Source organism: Harpia harpyja, chromosome 4 (genome assembly GCF_026419915.1).
Source record: "Harpia harpyja isolate bHarHar1 chromosome 4, bHarHar1 primary haplotype, whole genome shotgun sequence".
NCBI lineage: Eukaryota > Metazoa > Chordata > Aves > Accipitriformes > Accipitridae > Harpia > Harpia harpyja.
Genome location: NC_068943.1, coordinates 3,676,898 through 3,699,329, shown reverse-complemented (window position 1 = coordinate 3,699,329; position 22,432 = coordinate 3,676,898). Strand labels below are relative to the sequence as shown.

The following is a 22,432-nucleotide window of genomic DNA, read 5'->3' as shown; positions in this document are numbered from 1 at the left end:
CACAGCATGCGATTTGTACACACAGGAACTTTGCAAAAACAAATGAGAGTGGTTTCAAAGGGACTTGACAGATTACAGGTTGTCAGCTTTAATGCGTCCTGTAGAAATCGGATCTGGCCTAATTAATAATAGGAAAAATGCAGTCACATCAAGGATCATAATGATGTGGTATATTATCCTATTACTAGAATGAGAGATCCCTCATAGAAAGATCATAGGAGTTGTCTGTAGCAGGGAGAGAAGGCTGAAACAAATATGATACATAAAATTCTTAGCGTCTTCTTTGCCTGTTATGAAGATGAAAGGTTTCTCAACTGTTGTGTTTGGTTTTTTTAATAAATGTTGATGAATCAGTAGCAAATAAAATGAGAGGGGAAAAAAAGCATTTCTAAAAACTTTAAGTGAATTAATTTGCTTGTTACTGTTTCAGCCACCTACAAATGTTATATAGGTTTATTTAATTAATAAGCTGGAATGATGTAGAACTGCAATCATAAGATCAGCTGGAGGATTGACTTTGGGATGTTGTCAATTTTTGAACGTATTATTGTGTTGCTGAGAAATGTTTTTAGCACTCAGGGACTGATCAAAATGTCAGCATCAGCTAAGGAGTACAAAGTTAAAAAACAACACGGTAAATGTGTTCGGTAGTTAAGGGTGAACACAAGAGTTTCAAACCTTATTAGTTTAAAGCAAACCTGTGGCATCTACAGCTAATGCTGCATCACTGAAACAGGGCTTGACCTCCGTCTTGCCCAGGCATTATTGCCATTGCTGCTGCTGCTGCTGCCCAGGGTGGTAATGGTTGTAAGAAAGCAGAGTGCAAGAAATTATCGACAGTTACAAAGGAGTTGAGGGGAAGATATTGCCATTTGACATTGGATTAAACACTGGTACAGTGTTCTTTATTACACAGACATAACTGTAAATGAGCAAATCTTACAAGAGATACAAAAGGAGGTACTCGTATGGCTTGCTTGATGTAACTAAAACTCATGTTGAAGTATCGCTTAGTTTTTCTATCTAATCAGCAAAAATTTTAGTACTACTACTTATTCTTAACCCTTCCCTTTCCATTATGATTTAGGAAAGCCTAGTTTAGCCTTAGCTAGCCATCCAAGTATGCGTTCCTCAAATAGATTGTGCAAAAAATCCATTCTCACATGAAGCAGTGTAAACAATGTCTTATAGTCCTGCTGTTTAGTCCTGTTCCAGAAATGGACAAGATGTATAAGTATTACTTTTGGTTTATTGTGGTAGAGAGACAGAATCTGTAATTAAATCAAGATTTAGTAGCAGAATTGTAACTGGACAGTTTTTTATTTGTTTATGTGAAATAAATTTACTTTAGTGCACAAAGTGTGCACGCATTAGGTATGTCTGCAAAATATCCTCATTTCTCTCACAATTATTTGTAAATTGATTTAGGATGAATCCAAGAGGGATTAGTCAGGTTAGGGAAAATAATCCAGGTCTCTTAAAACTTACAATAAACAGAGCTGATATACAAAACTTTCCTGCTTATTCTGCCTATCTAATAGGTAGAGACAGAAAATTTCATTGTCCTGAGTAGCAGTTTGAAATGATAAGAAATCATGTTTACATGTAAAGACTTTTACTGTAACTGAATGAAATGCTATGTTTATTTCATAAACTACAAATGACAGGAATTGACAGCCCTGCTGTGAGGATTTAACATCACACAACAGCAGCTTCCTCCAGAAGCTTCATATGGCTTGGGGTGACTGTCAATTTGCAGTACCTCATATTGGCAACTGGATGCCTTCTTTTAACGTCTGAAGTGCTGTTCAGTGTGTTACTGAATGATTTTCTTTGAGAGGTGTTCACAACATTAAAGTGATTCTCTTCCTTTAAAGAGAGAACAGCTTTCATGACTTGACACAGAAAGAAAAAAGGCTTCCATAAGAAAAGTCCTACATTCACACATCTCATTACATCCTTTGCTGTGGCTCTAGCAAAGAAAACATTATATGAAAGAACATCATCCTCTCATAAGTATCCATCTGGATCAGGGAACATATGTCCAATTCGCAACCTGTCAGCAGGTACACATGAAAGCAAGGGACAGAATCATGGAATCATAGAATAGTTTGGGTGGGAAGGGACCTTAAAGATCATCTAGTTCCAACCCCCCTGCCACGGGCAGGAACACCTTCCACTAGACCAGGTTGCTCAAAGCCCCATCCAACCTGGCCTTGAACACTGCCAGGGATGGGGCATTCACAGCTTCACTGGGCAACCTGTTCCAGTGCCTCACCACCCTCACTGTAAAGAACTTCTTCCTTACATCTAATCTAAATCTACCCTCTAAACAAGAGGAAGCCTTTAATGCTTTTCAAGGAAAAAACCCCACCAAATCTAATGTAAAGAAAAATTATTCTTGTGAAATTAATAAGACTTGTATTCTGGGAACTACTCTGATAACTTGTAGAATGCTTGCTTTCTCCCATTTTCTCCTTGTGAACTGATAAATGCATACATTTTAGAAATATAAGCCAGTCTTAAAATGCAGTCTTAACTCCATCTCAGCCAGATCCAATACATATGGTTAGAAAGAGATGTAAAATCTGTGTTGGTATGATTTTCAAGAAGAACTTGGATAGACAAGTGGACATCAGAGCAATGCTTTGGGGTCCTGTGTCCAATGAATGATGACTATGTGAAAATTGTAAGAGAAGATCTAACTTGCTGTCAGAGCTCATGAAAATAAATATTAGATTTTGTGGCAAGGAATGTTTCTGCTGATGCTCAAGCTTTCCTCATCCAGTGCAAGGAACATTTTGTATTGCCAGAATCCCACTGCTTTATGCAAAGAACATTAGGCTCATGATGAAGGGAGCTGGGCGTGGTCTTGGTCTGGATATGTTAGCATTCATATAGCAGAAATAGATTGTTTGGATGGCTTTCCAGGTTAAGTTCTCAGGAGGGATTCACCCCTAACTTCTTGGCTGTCACATTTTTTTAAAGAAACTTTCCATAAAATCTTCTTATGGAGTTCAGTTGCTCTTCCTCACCTCAACATGCACAGTGAAAGTTGTGTCTACGTTGCTATGTTCAGATGTGGTCAGGAAGAGTTACATTAGCTAATGAGATACCAAACCCACATCCAACTGCCCTATTGAAATGAGAATTGATTATGTCCAGTATTTTATTACTTGCACATCACTATTTAGTAGAAGGCACTGGTTTAAGACTTGGAATTGGTTTGACATTGCTTGTCTCTAGTGGATCACATTGATTGCAAGCAGGTAAAAGATGGTATTGATATATTACTTGAACAATATGCTGCAACTGTGGTAGAAAAAGAACACAATAAAGGTAAACAAAATATTGCCTTATGACGGCCCCACTTTTCCAGACAGTGGCAAAATGCGTATTTGTATCCTCTGTCCTACCCTTTCACCTGAGGAGCATGTGCTAAGTGGCAGAATATCCCTCAAGAAAAAAAATTAAAAGGAAACATGTCTCAAATAGAATGATAGTCCAGTGCTATTTTCAGAAAAAAGTAGATAGATATAGTGAATTGATTGTATTTTTTGCCAGTCTGATTATTTAATGAAACCACAACTTTGATATAGTTAATCTAATCATGAGGTTTTAATACTTATAATCTGTATGGAGGCTAATCTTTAATTGTATTCATCGTGAAGGTCATGGACAGTGTAATTGTGGAAGATGTGACTGTAAAGAAGGATGGACTGGGAAGAAGTGTGAACATCCACATTCTTGTCCATTGTCAGCTGAGGAAAGTGCTAAGAAATGTCAAGGAAATTCTGATTTACCTTGCTCTGGAAGAGGTAAGCACATTTCTGGAAGAATTTTCGTGCCCTTAATGTGTACTTCCATTAAAAGAATTTTTACAGATGTCCAGCATTACTAGTACTGAAAAATGTGAACTTTTTTGGCTTACTGTGCATGAATCGCACCTGCATAACTTGTGAGTTATGAGAAGGGAGGAGAAGAATACAAAGGTCACCTATTTTTCCTGTCATCTACTGCTTTGTATTTTATTTTACATATCTCGACATTTGTTTTGGAGGTTTTCAAGGATGCTTTGAAGATTGTTGCAGTTACGTCTTTACTAAAGATACATTAAAAATATGAACCTATTCTATGCATTCTTTGACAAAAGCAGCTTGAGATTTTCAGCCTTTGTAAAATGTTGTGGCACCACTGTGATAAGAGCTGTTCAGATTTACACTGCCTAAGAACCTGCCCTACTGAGTGCAGGACTGACTTCTAAAATGCAGTTGTCCTTCAGTGCAGTTTCCTAGTTAGCCACTGGCTTTTCATTTGAAAGCATTTCTTTGTGACACTATAGCCTTTTCAAAAGCTTTGACTAAAAAAATATACTAAAAGTCATACGTACAATTGAAATACACATGGCAAGCAAAAGAAAACTTTTCTCAGAAGGAAAAGGATCTGCTAATTTTCATCTGTCACTGTGTGAAATGTGGCTTTCTGCAGAGAGAAGAGAGAAAAGTAAATATGAGACACACTTTTTCTAGAACTGGTAATTGAAGTTGTTATGAATTCTGCCCACTTAAGTATTTGCTGGGAAAGGTCTAAAGCTACTCTTGAATTATTGCATTTGACCCTAAATGTCATTTAATTTGCAATTTCTTCTTTCACTAATACTACCTAACATAGTCAAAAATTGTAGGCTGTCCACCCAAGTTAGCACTGTGGTAATTATATTTTTCTCCCCTTGTAAATGTGTAGCAGGTCATAGCTTAATAAACGCAGCATTAGCTGTATCTTAAAAGAACTGTGTATTAAGAGATTGTTGCTTGCTTTTTCTTAATTAAGCTACAGTTTTCCAGTGAATTACATCTCTCTTTCTTTTCTTGCTAAAAATTCTCAAAGGAATTTTTGGCTACAAGTTAGGTGAAACATGACATCTGTAGAAAATTAACTGCATTTTATTGTTCATAATTGCAAGAATTATAACTAAAAGAAAGGAATGTTGACATTTTATTTATTTATTTATTTAATACTGGCTCACTCTTTTCCTGTTCTCATTGGATGCTGAATGTCTCTTCTCTCATCTGCTTCAATAGGAGTTGTGTATGTTGAGCATTTGGAGTCAGTTCTATGATATAATTGCGTTGTGCCCTGTGAGAGTCAAATGATAGAGAAAAGAACGACAGCCATAAAAACAAGTTTAATTTGAGTAAAAATACAGTCGTAAGTTATGGAACATATTGTTCTATTTATATTTTAAATTTTGAAAAGTATTATTAAATATAGTGAGAAGAGTGTGTTTAAAGATTTCGATATTAATGGCAATAATTATATCCTCTTGGCTTTCTGAAAAAAAACCCTGAGTATTAATGCTGGCAGTGTTGTCCTGTTGAGATACCAGCAGTGAAGTAAGTCCCTTTCAGGTGAATTCATTTGACTGAATGATCTATTGGTCAAAAATTTCAAATAAAGTACAAGCAGTATCTATTGGAACAAAAAGCTTAATTGATAGCGGCTTTCATTGAACTTCCTTTGACTTCCATCAAGAAGAGATCACCAAGGTTTGTGAGAAGTGCAAATGGCACAAACGTGAATCTAGGACTGTCGTGGTTTAACCCCAGCCAGCAACTAAACACCACGCAGCCGCTCACTCACTCCCCCCCCACCCAGTGGGATGGGGGAGAAAATTGGGAAAAGAAGCAAAACCCGTGGGTTGAGATAAGAACGGTTTAATAGAACAGAAAAGAAGAAACTAATAATGATAATGATAACACTAATAAAATGACAACAGCAATAATGAAAGGATTGGAATGTACAAATGATGCACAGTGCAATTGCTCACCACCCGCCGACCGACACCCAGCCAGTCCCCGAGCGGTGAATCCCTGCCCCCCCCCACTTCCCCGTTCCTAAACTGGATGGGACGTCACATGGTATGGAATACACCGTTGGCCAGTTTGGGTCAGGTGCCCTGGCTGTGTCCTGTGCCAACTTCTTGTGCCCCTCCAGCTTTCTCACTGGCTGGGCATGAGAAGCTGAAAAATCCTTGACATTAGTCTAAACACTACTGAGCAACAACTGAAAACATCAGTGTTATCAACATTCTTCACATACTGAACTCAAAACATAGCACTGTACCAGCTACTAGGAAGACAGTTAACTCTATCCCAGCTGAAACCAGGACAAGGACATAGTATGATAGAAAGCTACTGTAATGAAGGAACAAGAGATTCTGTGTTACACACTTGAAAAAAATGCCCATGAAAACTGTCATTTTGAAATGGAATGTGGTATCTTGTTTTAGTTCTATGAACAATTTTGTTTAGGAAATTGGGAGAGAAAGAGAAAAGAGATTTTAGTCTAATCTTCTGTAATTTTTTTACACTGGATTCCCTGGATTTCCCTTTCGTCCATCATATTTTGGATATAATAAAAAACGTGAGAAAGTTCCTGTACTGTTGAAGTGAAAAATTGTCATTGGACTTGCACAGTTAAATTCTTTGGTCCCATTTGAAAATCCTACTAGTTGTCATTATAGCTTGTCACGGGTAGAAGTATTACACAAGCAAATGAAACAAAATAAAGATTTCCAATCAAATGCAACCTATTTCAAATCTTCTGGGGTGGGAAAGGCCATGGACACGTAACACCAGCCCCAATTTTTCTGAAGTCCATAGGGAGGATTGTGTGACAAGGAAGGGAATGTTCTAAAGGAAATGGAAGTGTTGCCTTTTCCATTTGAACATTATAGTTTTGGTAACCACCTTGTAATATTTTTCTCCTAGCTATGGTACAAGGGCAGTAAATCCTTGTACAGGTCAGTAATCCACTGCACTGCTGGAGATGTTGAGTACTTAACATCCTTAACATTTAATGGGATCTTTTAATAAGGCCGTTCATATATGGAATAGGATGCAGAACAGAAAGCCCAGAGATGCAGGTGCATGACTTTATGACTTTGCCATGCATTGTGTTTCCCTGAAGAATGTTTTCTATTCATCTGTACCTTTTGTTTCTAGGTTAGTCAACAACAGTAGTGACAGCTAAGGTACTCTTTTGCAATCACTTTTATGGTCTTGAATAAAGACAAAGCATTTTTAGGATTTTTAATGCCATATAGATAGCCAAAATGTGTAGGGAGAAAAAGAACTGTTACAATTCATAGTAACATATAACTTTCTACAGTCTCTGTCTAAATGCTGACATATGCTCAGATTTTCAGGTGGAGGAGTTTGAAACTTCACTTATGTTACTCTGTTCCCGAGATTAACAAAAATTGTATCTCCTAAATGTTATTTTCTCATTGAAATATTAAGCGTGATTTCAAAATGTGATAATCCTTCACTTAAACAGTAGTAAAAAAAAAAAATCCATGTTGCTTGAGGAAACATTGAAGAAATAGTCCTTCAAAGGTTTGGCTGGCCATTTTTTTTTTTTTGTGCATTTTGCAAAACTTTCTGATATGGAAGACTATAAAACTCCCAATGATTCAGCTTCATTTGGAGATTTAAAATCTCCAATAATAATTACAGAAGGTGAACCAGAAAAAAAAAAAAAAACAACAAAACACCCCACCACCAAACCAAGCCACCAAATCTTCTAAATTCCTCATAAAAAAAAAAAGGTATGGGATTTGTATATTTTTGTGTCAGAGATTTGGGATGGTGGGGGCTTACAATAAAAAAAAAAAAACAAAAAACCAACTTTGTTTCACTTCACAAAATTGTACAATATTAGCACAAAAATCATGGCAAAATTATATTCTTCAAAAATTTTCAATCAGTCTGAGGGACGAAAAGCTTCCATCCTTTAACATCATTTTGGTAAGCTGCTTATTTTATACCTTGTACTTTGTTTTACAGGTAATGATGAATGGAAAAAAAAAAGAGAATGTTAGCCTAATCTTACTCTTTTGTTTATGATTGAATGACCCAATATGTTTGTAATATTAAATTTTCATATAAGGTACCAGGTTTTTATATAAATGTACCCAAATTTTTGTTAGTTACCTTTAGGGCAAGTTATGTTCTTACAGAGGCAGACATAGAGAAAGCATCAGCAATGCAAACTAAGATAATTGTCATGTGCCACCCAGATTTTGAGAATCCCAGGTTCCCTTAACTGTAAGTCATGTAAACTCAGCAAGAGGAAAAAAGATACAGGAAAAAAATTAACAATGGAAATTAACTTTTTTTAAGTGAAGTGTTTAATATATTAGGGGTACATAAAAGTTGTATTAAAAACTTTAGAGAATTAAAAGGATGTCATGAAGAACATGACCTAATTAGATAATCACTGTCTATAAAATGCTATAGATTACAATTTATCAATCTGCATTTCATGCTCCTGAGAGCAGATGAAGCAGTGAACTTTTATTCCAGACTGTAATTCCCTTCCTGATTTTCCCATCATTCACAGGAATAACAAGCTGTTTCATGGGTAGTGGTCAGCATGTGGGGAGAGCAGAGATGCTGCCAAAAATATATTTCACTATGGTCTTATATTTCTTAGCTGCTTCAGTAGGTAAAGGAGAGAGAAGGCTTTATATTGACATGCTGAGCAGTAAGTCAGAATGTCTACATTCTCAAATGATGTTATAAAGGCAGAGGAAATATAAATCCTCTCAGTTTACATCAATCAGGCTGTCTTTACCTTCAGTAGTTCCTGTTATATATAATGGGAGAGAAGGATCAGACTAAAATTTTGGGAATTAAAATACGGTATCGCTAGATACTTTCCAAAAATTACTTTCTCTGCAAAAGCATGTTGAGGATGAGGAGAGATTCTAGCCAGCTTCGTTCATATAAAGTGAATAATTCCTTCTACGCTTTTATTCCTGAGAGTGTTTTTTTTACTTGCTGCATGACTTTTTGCTATAGATGTAATACTTTCACAGTGAAAGTGTGTCCCTTTTAAGAACACACTGTACAACAAGACCAGTGTCAGAGATAAAGGAAAAGACACACCAAAAAATCCTTATAGTAAGAAATAACTAGATAGCATTTTGTTGTCAGGATTAAGGGACAAGACAAACCACTTTTTTCTTTAAAATACACATCACTCGCTTGAGTTTCCCCTTAGGGCCAAAAGCAGATTTCAAAATAGTTATAAAAAAAGCCTCCAGGAAGAAAACTGAAAATGAAAAGAGTGGGTTTTGAGAATAATAGATGAGCGCTTTCTTTTTAATAATCTTGTTGTCATCACTTACCCTTAGTGAAGGCAACCATCCCATGGCAGTAATGCAAAGACAGATAAATGTCAAATCTTCTTATTGGTAGTGTCTTTTACCATTTTAATCTCTTTTCTAGAATTGCTTTTATTTATTTGTCATATGGAGAGAATGAAACTGTTTCTTTATCTGTGAAATTCCCCCTTACAGTTGTGCTCTAGTATTGGCTATCTGAAATATGAAGAGTTTTTTTGATTCTGTACTGAAAAATATTTTTATTGTTTTTGCAAACTCTCCTAAGTCCCATTTTCAAGATACTAAATTCATGAGTTCAAAAGTTGTATGGCATTTTGAAAGTTTACGGACGTAGTTACTTACAGTAACTTTGCTGTTTCTTCTCTATTTAAAATTATCAGATGTTGACTGACTTAGTGGAAGAGCAACAGTGCTCAATGCATTATTAAAGATTCCTTGTGGTGAACTAAGACAGTGAATCAATTGCTTGTGTTCAGTGCTGGATTCTGTAATGCGTATTGCTAGTCTGCAGGATAGCATCTCCTGGAGTCTGGAAACAAAGCTTAGGGACAAGGGTCAATGATAACCCCAAAGAACAGTGCCATTGGCCAGTGGCTGCCGTAAAGTCCTCATCCTTTTGGGGATATCTTGGCTGTACTATTGTATGATATACACTTTATGCTATATTTCGTATAGAGGAAATGGTTGACGGTTGGACTCGATGATCTTAAAGGTCTTTTCCAACCTAAATGATTCTATGATTCTATGAAATGCTTAAATTCCACTTGATACAACACACCATAATATGCAGAAGGAAAGAGAAACACACATGGAATAAATAATATCTGTGTACCAACAAGAATGGATGGAAACTAGATAAAAAGAATGTGCTAAATAGGTGCCTAAAAGCAGGTGTAACTATGCAATTCTCTTGTGACCTTTGGGAAGTCTTACATGACTCATCATAAATATGACATAAAATATTCAGCTTGTAAATAATTTCTGGGGTTAGATCATCAACTACTCTAGCTTCATATAAACCTTTGGATGATATCATTTGGTATATCTTCAAGATTTTTAAATCTCTACAAACTGTAATGTAGTCATGCCAATCTGATCATCGGTGGCATGTGTCAGACCATGAGAACTAGTTCTGTGCTGTTACCACTGGACCCTTATTTATTATAGTTTTATGTCCTCTCAGTTATGGTTCTTTTGTTCTAAGTGCAGTTATCAAGTAAGGACTTTGGGGTCCCCCTCTAGTATGATTTTGCCAAAATGAATCAACAAAAAATTTTCCTATTTCTATTAGGTACCTATAGAAAAACATTGTTTCTAAGGCCTATTGCTTGTTGACTTAGTAGAGAAAGATGATAGCAGAAGTTGCCATTTGAATAATTCACTATACTTTACATATGACAGGATGGGGTTAGAGCAAAAAAGTGTAAACAATCCTAAGGTAAAATCTAGGTTACTATCCCTGCTACCAGCTCCTTATTGCAGCCTCTTATTATGCAAATTGCATTGTTTAATTGAAGTGTAAATTACTCTAATGTACATCATCTCTGAATTTGGCCTGCTGTTTTCATTCATTTTGCATGACCCCTGCATTCTGAAGGAGGTCTTAATTAAAGCACTCTAGTAGACAGCCTGGCAGCAAGTGTTGTTATTAGCTGGTGTAACAAGAACAGAACATAAATGCAAGTCATGCATCACGTCTCTAGCTTTCACCTCATCAACTTTGAGACTGAGTTCTGTTATACATCTGTGTGCTTCAAGCAGAGGGGCACTCTTACTATACTAGTACTTTCATGCTGAATGAGCTGGCATGACAGTATTTGTTACACAGTTTGGTATACCCTCATATGCTGGGCTGGGACTCTGAGCTCCACTTGTTGAAGTCTAAGAGAAAAAAATACAGAAAAATAGTTGCATCACACTCCTAGATTTGTCTATCAATAGTTTAGATCACTGATTGTAAACCGCTGCTCTGATTTGGGCTCTGTATGAGCCTATCTCTCTCTGGTAATTGAAGCAGGATCCTCTGGAAGCTGCCTTTTGTTAGGAAAGCCTGTTTGGAACTGCTGAGATTATTTCACCTTTTTCCAAATCTGTTTTTTTAAAATGTATTTATCTTTTTTCATCAGAAAGTGTTCAGGAGCTCAATACTTCAGTATTTCTCTGTAGAGAAAGCTACTCATTTGTCAGTGACCCACCTACAGCACTCCTGGCTATTGTTTTTGCCTTTTACTGTTGTCTTTTGGGGGATACAGCAAGTAGGGACAGAGGAAACAAGGAAGGACTTTAAATCAAGAGAACATTTCATTTCTGCAGTGAAACCATACTTGCAGTGCTTATAACTCAGTAATGAATAAAGGGTTCAGGAAGTCCTTTGTTTCTGCATAAGTGCTTTTTTAATCTGTTCTGGTAGAAGCAGGGTGCGTTAGAAGTCTGTTTCTGAGATGTAGGTGATATTGTAAGAGTGAAGTAGTTTACAAAAATTTCTGTGATAGAATTTGTTAATGTTCTGAAGTTTCCCACTTGTTTTCACAGTGAGAAGTTTGAGAAGAGGTAAAGAAGAGAGGAAAAGTAACATACCTGGTTTAGAATGATACTTAGGAATTAGGACGGTGGGATAAAAGCCCGGTATAACAAAGCAATCTCTAAACCATGGCATCTATGGCTGGCAGAGTAACAACCATGGATGCCACTTTGCAATGTGAATAACTTGACATGCTCTTTCAGTATAGCATTTTTTGATTCAAATATCTTTTTTTTTTTCTCACCAGTAAGAAAGGCAGTGTAGGCCAAAACACATTCTGATGTTTAAATGGATATGCAGGAGGCAGGCACAACTATTTATATATATTTATGTAATTATTCATATGTGATATATTCATATATAATTATTTATTATGAGTGTGGTAGGTGACTGCTACAGACCACCTGATCAAGAAGGGATGTGAATGAAGCCTTCTTTAGACAGCTGAAGGAAGCCTCAAGATTGGAGGCCTTGCTAATCACAGGCAATTTCAATCACCTTGATATCTGCTGGAGGATCAGGATAGCTCAATGCAAGTAATCTAGCAGATTCTTCCCACATCTCTCAAGCCCCTGAACCTCAAGGCAGGGACTGAAGGAATGAAATCCCTCCCATTGTAGGAGAAGATCAGGTTCAAGTTTACCTGAGGAATGTGAACATACTGAAGTCCATGGGACCTGATGAGAAGCAACGCAGGGTCCTGAGGCAACAAGTTGCCAAGCCACTCTCAATCATATTTGAAAGGTTGTAGCAGTCAGGCGAACTCCCCACTTACTGGAAGAAGGGAAACATCACACCCATTTTTCAAAAGGGTAAAAAGGAGGACCCTGGCAAATATTGACCTGTCAGCCTCACCTCTGTGCCTGGTAAGATCATGGAAGAGATCCTCTTGGAAGATATGTCAAAAGCATATGGAAGACTGGGAGGTTAGAGAGACAGCCAACATGGCTTCACCAAGGACAAATTGCGCCTGAGTAATCTAGTGACCTTCTCTGATGGATTGACTGCATCAGTGGACAAGGGAAGATCTACGGATGTCATCTACCTGGACTTCTGTAAGGCCTTTGATATGGTCCCCCCTAACATTCTTGCCACTAAATTGGAGAGCGATGGGTTTGATGGATGGACTGTTAGATGGAAGAGGAATTGGCATGTCCAAAGCATTTATAGTCAATGGCTCGATGTCCAAGTTGAAACCAGTAACGAGTGGTGTCCCTCAGGGGTCTGTACTGGGACCAGTACTATTTAATATCTTCATCAGCAATGTATACAGTGGGATTGAATGCACCCTCAGCAAGTTTGCAGATGACACTAAGCTGAGGGGTGCAGTTGATACGCTTGAGGGAAGAGATGCCATCCAGAGGGACCTTGACATGCTTGAGGAGCAGGCCAATGTGAACCTCATAAAGTTCAACAAGGCCAAGTGCATGGTCCTGCACCTGGGTTGGGGAAATCCCCAATATCAATACAGACACTGGGGATGAATGGATTGAGAGCAACCGTGTGGAGAAGGACTTGGGGATACTGGTGGACAAAAAATCAGATATCTCTATCCTTGGAGATTTTAAAAACTCTGTGGGTCACAGCCCTGAGTAACCTGCTGTAATAGGACTGCTCTGGGCAGGACTTTGGGCTAGTTGACCTCTGGAGGTCCTTCCAGCATACATGATTCCATGACTCTATACAACCTACGTAAAAGATATCTTGTAGTCAATCGGCTTTAATTTCTTGTGCAATTTTGAAGAGGTTGGGATGCAACTGTGTAACTGTGCATTCTGCGGAATGTGTCATTTCTAAGTACCTGTCTCTGCTGTTTTTAAAGGTTATATACTTCAGGGAGTAGAAACAATTCCATAGAGTAGCTGGAACACCTAGCGTGATCATAGATCACCTACAGCTGCAAAATTTGAAAAGCAACCAGTTGGCTTTGTCATATGTCAGTCGTCTTCACCATAGTAATGGCTATTAAATCATAGCATGTAGCTTCACCTGTCAGGAAATAACAGCAAAATAAGTGATCCATGCACAGATTAGAGCCAGCCATTTTGTTTCAGAATTTTGAAACCTAGCATGTGTGTTACAGTTTGGCTTTGCATTCTTTCTGCTTACTGGTTAGAAAAGTAAAGGAGTGTGTTTCCTTGCCTTTTTTTCAATCATTGAGCTCAGGTTTAGCTTTTCTTTCTGAGATCTCCAGAAAAAAAAAAAAAATCAGTGTGCAAGTGCTTTATTGGCAGCTGTTAAGAGACGAGTTTCTACATTGTGCCTCCACCGGTGAAAAGGGAGATAAAATGCAGCAATACATTTTTTGTACACAATGGGCCAATCTGCACAAGCTCACCAGCCACCCAGCTTGCATGGTTTTGTTTCTAATGAGCCACATGCCTATTGGAGTATATTTGGAGGCATGGGTTTAGGTAGGGTTAATCTGATGGCTAAGAATGGGTAGGGTACAAAAGGCACAAATCTGTAAAAAATTGGACTTACTTGTTTCACAGCTCATGGAGGAATGTGCTTCTCTGATGGCTGTAAGCATTAATCACATGAAAGATCCCTCTTATTCCCAGTCAGTGCTTCTGAAATGCTACCATCTCTGGACACATTGCAAATTTCCTTTTGCATGTGATGCGGTCTTCCTTGTTCCCTTGATTGTATTTCTTCCTCTAGCAGACAAAGACGACCTCTTTCGTCTGTGAAAGACTTCTGTAAAAGAACTGGAAGGCCAGGACTGCCTTCTCTCTGAGAGCTAGTTATCTTCTCTACATAGTCTCTTCCGTATCCCAGTTTTGTTTAATTGTTCTTAACTTGTATCTTCCATTTTCAGTTGGTGGGAGTCTCTCTTGCTGTTTTCTAAATGTCAATATTCAGTGATTGTTAGTGTGTCTTTTGACATAGTTGGCCTTTTTTTCAGGCACCCCTGTTTTTTCAAACTGTTTGAGCTTGGCTTCTTGTTTAGCAGAGCAGGGAACATAGTATAGAAGGCAAACTGAAAAAAAAAATTCATAATATATTTACCTTATGTCTATATAATACAAAAATCTCAGCATTGAAATTGTTCTCCAGAAAAAGAGTATGTGGGAAATAATAGTTTTGCCATAGCGTTGTGTGTGAATTTGGGTTAAACATTCAATAGTGCCTGTTCTTTTTACATTCCAGTGAGATATGTATCTGTAGATGATGCATATATCTTAGAAGAATTCACCATACATTAATAAGACGTGATAGATCACAGTCTTAAGTTATCAGGCCAACTTCTGTTGTTTACAACTGAAAGAATATGGTTAGTATTCAAAAAGTTCAGGCAAAGCTTTGCATAAGTGGATACTTGCAAGTGCTATGCTTTGCAGCAGGCTGGCAATTTTGGAACATTTCCCTGTAGTGGATTGCTGTAATTATCATAATTGCCATTACCTAATCAAAGAATGGACTGACACTCATTTGTGCTAGAGTTCCTTTGAATCTTTTGTCTAGTCTGTGTCTTTGGATAGCGAGCTGCGTATAGACCGACAACATCAACACCTTTGATGGATGGTATATGCTTGTAGAGTCTAGAAAGGGAATATATTGTTGTCAATGCTAGATGCAGAAACTGCATACACTTAAGCAGTAAATCCTGGTAGTCGGAGGTTTGCGGTAAAATTTCTTTAGTTTCTGCTGAAGGATGCCTAACAAACTTTAAATATACTTGCTTTTTTGATACACCAAAATAATTTGTAAGGAGGTAGAACATAAGCTATTCCTTCCAGTCAGAGAAGATATAACCAATTAAAATTAATAATAATTTTAAAAGTAGATTAGATTTTTGCTGCTCCAAGCTGTCATCCTATTTTGGTTCACTTAAAAAATGATGTCTGACCTGAAGTCAGGTTTTATCAACATATTGAGTACTTGCAGAGGTATGGGAATGATTCACACTGCCAAAAAAATTATTCATTGAAATGTGCAAGGGTGATTGTATGAAGGAATGTTTATGCAATTCATACAACACGAGAGCTAGATGCACGTTCATTTCACGTTTGTGGAAGCATAGCATCTATTTAAAATGAAAGTACCTTTAAGTACCTTTTCTCTCATAACTTTGGTATATCAAGTATTTGTAGTTTGATCACAGTAACAGGAAACATTTCAAAAGAATCTCTGCTGGGAAAAAAAGCAATTGGGGTGTGTGTACATGTTTATGTGTGAGAGCTGATTAGATTTCACAGCTTGTTGACTAGAACAAATACTTGATATAAAGTCATGAAGTTGTACATTGCAGCAAAAAGTGAGACGAAGGCCTGTATTTTCCAAAATTTTCACTCATCCCCATAATAAATATATGTATATTGCAACATTACTGCATGAGTCAGCTTACATTTGGAAATGCAGAACTGACTGGTGCATGCATAACAGAGCATTTTTGTTTACCTGTACAGCTGCCCACAGGGGGGAAAACCAAAGTCAAGTCATCATGTTAAATACACGCTAGCTATTGTAAACACAGTAGAATATTCTGGGTGAGGTTCATCTCTTGAATTTTTCTAGACATCAAAATGTGAGATACTTCAGCCTTTGTTTTCAGTGGAATGGTAGTACCTCTAAATCTGAGGCAATTTGCCCATTTCTTTTATATTTCTATGTTACTATAAGAGGAATTGTCATTGTTCATACTTTTCCCTACTGTCCTTAAAGAGAATGGCTGTCAGGCTAACCTTTAGATGCCTGCATTTGTGTTCTACAAATCCCACCATTTTATGAATTATTTAGCCCAGCTGTAATGTTCTACTACAGTACAAATAAAATTAATAGAACTCTGTGTGGGCTGGAGCAAAGAACCTCTGCTGTTGATATGCAGATATGAGTCCTTTTTCTGAATATCTTGCTGTAGTTTATGGAGTGTTTTGAGCTGCCTTAGCGGTGACGTCTAGACTAGTAAATTAAATAGTGCTATGGAGCATTCCCAGGCACTGCAGCGTGCTTGCCTGTAATGTCAGATTGTTAGAACAGTCACTGGCCCACTTTTTCCCTGTGCCAGCTAGTATTCTTTCCAAACAATTCCTGCTTATAGTTCAGGAATTAGCGTGGGCTAGTGACTGGTCCCAGCAGGCAGTCTGGATGAGGCCATCTTCATGAAAGACAGCTTGGTAGGTCGGATGCCAGTTCTTCCGTGTCAGTTGGCCTCAGTGCCAGGGAACAGTCCCAATCCCATTTAATTCACTAGTAAAAAGACATCTATCAAATAGTGTACTGTTGTTACAATAATGAAGATTGACCTTCTTTCTGCACTGTGGTTGGTGTGGTATCGATGTAGGCCAAGGAAAAGGTGAAAGAAAGGAGTTTCCAGTGCACCTTGCCAAGGACCCATTGCCTGCTCTGAAGCTGTTACCTGCTCTGTGCCTTCTCCAAGACAGCAGCTTGTGTAAAATATATGGATCAGTCCTGTCCCAAAATTGATTTTGCATAGTGTGACAGAAGATTAATAGATTTCGAGGCTGACTGAGTAGTTTGATTTCTTCCTTCTTTTGTTCTTCTTTTTTGAAAATTTTTACTTAAAAATACCTTAAAGGCCCTGAAAATCCAAATGGAAGCAATTTTTTACGCTGAAAACTGTTAAGAATTGACAGCATTCGGATTGCTGGTGAATACCATGACACGTTGTGTTCCCGAATTTGCTTTTTGGAAAGGAAGCCTGGACTTCATGGCATAATTTTAGAAGTCCAACTTTTCATGGTACAAAAATGACACCCCTCCCTTTTTCTTAACTGGATTTAGACCTGACCAGGTTCTAGCCTAATCAATGCTTACTTACTTATGTGTCTCATAGTTTCTTGTTTGAAGAGCTTGTTATTTCTCTTCATGTCATGCTTATGGTGCAGAATGAGTTATTCCACTCCCACGGTAACTGCAGATCAGTACAGTGTATTTGAAACATATAGGTACAAAGATTAAAAAGTTCTTTAATTCTGTAAGAGAGAAAGCTATTGAAAAGTTAAGCAAACTTTATTTTTTTTATAGGCAAAAATAATCTTGCATGTTTATATCAATAGTTATGTTCTGCTTTAGTTAAATCCTAAAGTGCTGTTTACCAACTTTGGATGAAGCACTGACTGATACATTAGAGATGCAGGTATTTGTAAGAGTCAGAACACTATAAAGGTAATTTATTAAGTCAGTGAATCTCATTTTCAAAGTATGTAGGCTTTCCTACCAGGAACAAAAGTCCATCATTTTTAGCAAAGTAACTTTGAGAAGTTACTACATTTAGCAAATGCTGAATTTAAATCAACATGATCTTGATATTTAAACTGAACTTTTACTGTACTACTTGTTGAGGTTGCTTTTTTGGTGTGAAGGTGCGCAATGATCAATAAAAGAATTTATAAGGAAAAAACCAGTATCTTGCAAAAAGATGTAACATTTGATTAATTTTTTTTCCTGAGGAAACTATAAAGGAGATGTTATGAGTTGCTGTTAAGTAAGAATATCTTTAAAAAGATGTTCTTTAGAAAAAAAGTTCTTTAGTGTTTTAAAGGTCTATCAAACACCTATTGATAAAACTCAGCAATATTTTTTATGTGGATAGTGCTTTTAAAGTATTTTGTTCTCAGTGATTGTATAAACAGTTGCATCCTTGCTTTGCGTATGAAACTGAAACGATAGCATAAGCTCCATGAGAGGGAGGTGTGGAATTGTTTCCCTACTTTTAAGTCCTTCTAGAGAAATTTGTGTGCTATGAGAACTGAGTACAGACTGGACTAAATATTTTAACTGGGAGCAAGGAACCTGGGGAGAAGTGAGCTGGGGGGGAAAGTATTTAGGCTTCTGATCTCTTACTAAGAGTTTTTGCAGATATCAGTATAGGAAGTATAGTTTGCAACTAAGAGCCTAAATACTTTCTGAAATCTTTGTTATATGTAAGTCTAAATATTGATATGAAACCTTGACAAATAACTCCAAGGTAAAGTTGTTTTCTGCCATTTATGTCTGGAGAAAACTGGTGCAAAGTTCAATGACAGTTCAAGCTCAAGAAAAGTCTGGCTGAAAGCCAGTCTTCATATTGAGAAACAACTAACAAAGTTTTCTTCCAAGTCAAAATCTTTGTCCCAGAAGTTGCGTATCTCTTTCTGAGATAGCGTTTCACAAAAGGGAACTAGAAATTGGTGTAATACATTATGTCATTTTTGTTTCCTGAATACCATTAGTGCAATCCTTTTACAGGAACTGCTGCAATTTTCTAAGTAATAGGCCCATGGGTTCAAATGTTCTGCCCTTTCCTTGCCATCTTCATTTGTCCAGTGCTCAAAACACTTTCAGCAGACAGCTTTGTCAGTTCTGTTAGGAAAATTATTTTATGGCACACTTGAAGTCTGGTATTTGTCTTTGTGTTCTCTTCAGTTTGTCATCTAAATGGCACTTCAGAAAGCCAATAAAGCAAGACATAACCCAAAAAACTAAGTACATCTGATTAAATCATAATTTCTGTGAAATTTACTGGAATTTGAGCTCTCCAGTCCTAAAATTGAAAGCTTAGTGTTGGGTAAAACCAAACAAAACAACTATCTTACAATTACAGAGGTTTTCAGAAGACAGATAAATACCAGATCCAAGAAACTGCTCTCATTAAAAACATTAAAACTTGCTGAATCTGCTCCCTCTGAGATATGGAGGCAGAGAAGGGCAGACAAATATGATACTAAACATTAATGGTTTTATTTTAAGCCTTGGGGGTTTTGTTTGTTTATGGTTTTGTTTGTTTGGTTGGTTTTGGTTTTTTCTCATGGGTCATAGTCATGGTTTTAAAGCCCAAGTATCTGAAGACATGCTGTTCCTAATTTTTTATAAAGCACAATATGTACACCCTTTCCTTCTTGTATTTGTGCTATAATAAATAATTACTATCTACTTTACTTACTTGTTGTAAATCAGTCATTGCCTAAATACCTGTTTCAAGATGACACCACTTTAATACTGGATGTTTTTGGAAAGTTGTATGACAGAGAAGTGAATGTGAACCTCTAGGTGTCTAGTGGGGTCACTTTCTCTACCAACTTACTCGTGAATCTTTTAACTGCATCTTCTGCCTCCTTTATGCAGGCCAACTTTGGAACTGTGTGTTTGGAGTTAATTTGTACTATTGTTTGCTTGCTATACATGCCTTTCTTCTCATTGTGAAAGGTGTCCATTTTGTAACTATGCCAGTACTGTGTATGCTTATAAGGCTGTGGAATATACACATACAAAAAATTCCTTCTTTCTAAGTGGGTCATGAACCCAGCCTGTTATTTCCTACTGGGGACTTGTTTCCAAACATAAGGCAATGATTAAGAATAGACATTGAAGAGAAACCTGGAACATAACACCTTGTTTCAAATTTAGAGATTTCTCTTCTTAAATTACCTTTGGACTCATTTGCAGTGCGTGAAAGTGGCAACCTTACCACACCTAATGACTTACAAACAGTGCTACTTACTGTTACTGCCAGTAGATGGCATTCTTTATATTAACTAAATAAATAACAGTTGGAAACTTTTTTTTGTCAGTTTTTTTGCGGGGGTGGGAGGCGTGGAGGGAGGTTGATAGACATTTGCCTTTCAGAGTATTCATGGAAATCATACCTACCCGCTATTTTGAAATGTTTTGTCAAAATTCCTTATTTCAATTCAACAAAGCAATCTTACTTTTTTTCAGAATGAAAGTCATTTCAGATTCAGATGTAATGATGCAATTCAACTGATTTAGTAATTTTTACTTTTATTTGGGGTGAGGAAGAGGAAAGAATTTTTCTTTTCCTCTTTTGGAAGATAAAACAGACTATTTAACGGAGAGCTTAGAGTTTAATATTGCTGCTTTCATCCAAGAAAACTTCTTTAAGAGATATTTTTTCTGCCATATTGTTTATTGTCTGCAACACCTACAGACTACAGACACAACCATTTTTTCTGTAGTAGATCTGTAATGACCTGTGGCAGAGCTGGGTGAATAACCCAACAACCTGAGTCCAGGTGTAATTGATGCTTCACTAACATTTTGGGGTTTTTTTTCCCCCTTTTGAATGCTTAATCCAAAGCCCAGTGAAATTAATAAGGAGGTGTATATTGGCAACAGAAATTTTTTTACATGATTCAATGGATACTGAAATAAGAGGGCTGCTCACAAAGTAAGATACTTTGATGGAAGCTAACCAGAAGATTTTTAGTGTATTAGTCATATTGGATTCCATGACCTTTGCAATGATAAATGAGTAATTGAAGTGTAGAAGATATTTCAAAATCCATTGCATTTCAAAATGTATTGCATATTCCACTGCATAATCCAGATATTGATCCTTGTGGCTTTTGTGTGTGCTGAATGTTTATGTCAGAAGCACCAACCAGTAGGTAGGAGCCGGACACCCCTGAGGGTGTGTGCTAGACCAGAAGTCTAATGTCCCCCGCTGGGATACTGGAATACTGTACACTTGGTTCAATTCAGTATCGCATGTGAACAGAGTCCATCACTTTATGCCTGTACAGCCACTGTTTGTCCAGATGTGAGCTTGAGGTGAGTGTGAGCAGCAGCCTCTCAGATTCTGGGCAAACGAGCCTTCTGTGGTTGGAGGAGGTACTGCCAAATGTGGAACACTTTCCAGATACAACTATTGGTGATGAAGAATATATACTAAGTAATGAATTCATGCCAGCAATGGCTTTGTTTCTAAACCTAGCCTTTGAATGGCAGTGATTTTCAGTCCTTAATCAGTGTACAGCAGTGTCAAACTGAAGAACTAAGTTGGAAGACCCTCTGTCCCAGTAGGTTAACTGACCTACACAGGTTTACAACCTGTAGCATTGAAGAAAAAAAATAGAATTCTACCTTACTGGGAAAAATCCATTATTCCCGGGACCATCAGAAGCCCTGTATGCAGTGACCTGGTTGCAGTGGTGATTCTTGTCACGACCCTGTAGTTAGAGGACCAAGTTGAGAGCCAGGGAAGAACAAAGGTGTTTTAATTATGTTTATGAGTATGGAGAAAATGCCCGTGGAAGGAATATTCAGGTCATCAGTAATGCTCTGCTACCCAGAGGTTATTCCATTTACCCAATCTTCATTGGAAATGTCCTTCACAAACACTGCTTACTTAGGAAGATGCTGCCACATGAATTTGTCCCAAATACTACCGTACCACACAAGGGATTGCATTAATTTTATGTAGCTTGAGGAGTAAGATATTTATCCCTTACTGCACAGAGGTTCAGATTTTTATGTAGAACACACACTGGAGCATATTTGAAGGGCAGCTCAAAGTGTCTCCCACCCTTTAAAGTTTCATACAAGCTTTAAGTGGACTCTGAAAGTAAAAGGAATTAATAGAAACCAGAAATATCACAAACATATGCAGACTTATGTTTTTATGTATGTAATGCCATACTGGAATTCTGTTTGCTGCTTATATGTTAGATTAAATGAGGCACATTTTAATCTTTGTTGTGATTAGTAAATTTGATTTAGTGATCCTTAATCCATGCTTTTATCAAAAAGCACAGGCTACTAATCTGTTTTATCATTATTGAAATGATAATTAACTTGAGCTGGCAGGCAAATGTTATAAATTCTGGATCTTTTCATTGAAATTTTTACCTCTAGTTACATTTTTTGGGCTTGTACCCAAATGAGTAATAGTTCTGTTTTATTAGTTTCAGCATGTTTTAATACTTAAAAGCTGTTACCAGATCCAAGAAATATGCTGATCTTTTTTCACTCTTCTC

General features: G+C 37.2%; 1 protein-coding gene across 1 annotated transcript in view; it reads left to right on the top strand.

The window, feature by feature from the left end:
* The window catches only part of ITGBL1 (integrin subunit beta like 1), a 150,011-nt gene that overhangs the window by 74,765 nt on the left and 52,814 nt on the right, over positions 1-22,432 (top strand). The window contains exon 7 of the mRNA XM_052785922.1: positions 3,672-3,818. Within this exon, the coding sequence (XP_052641882.1) occupies positions 3,672-3,818 (147 nt within the window). The remainder of the gene's footprint in view (positions 1-3,671; positions 3,819-22,432) is intronic.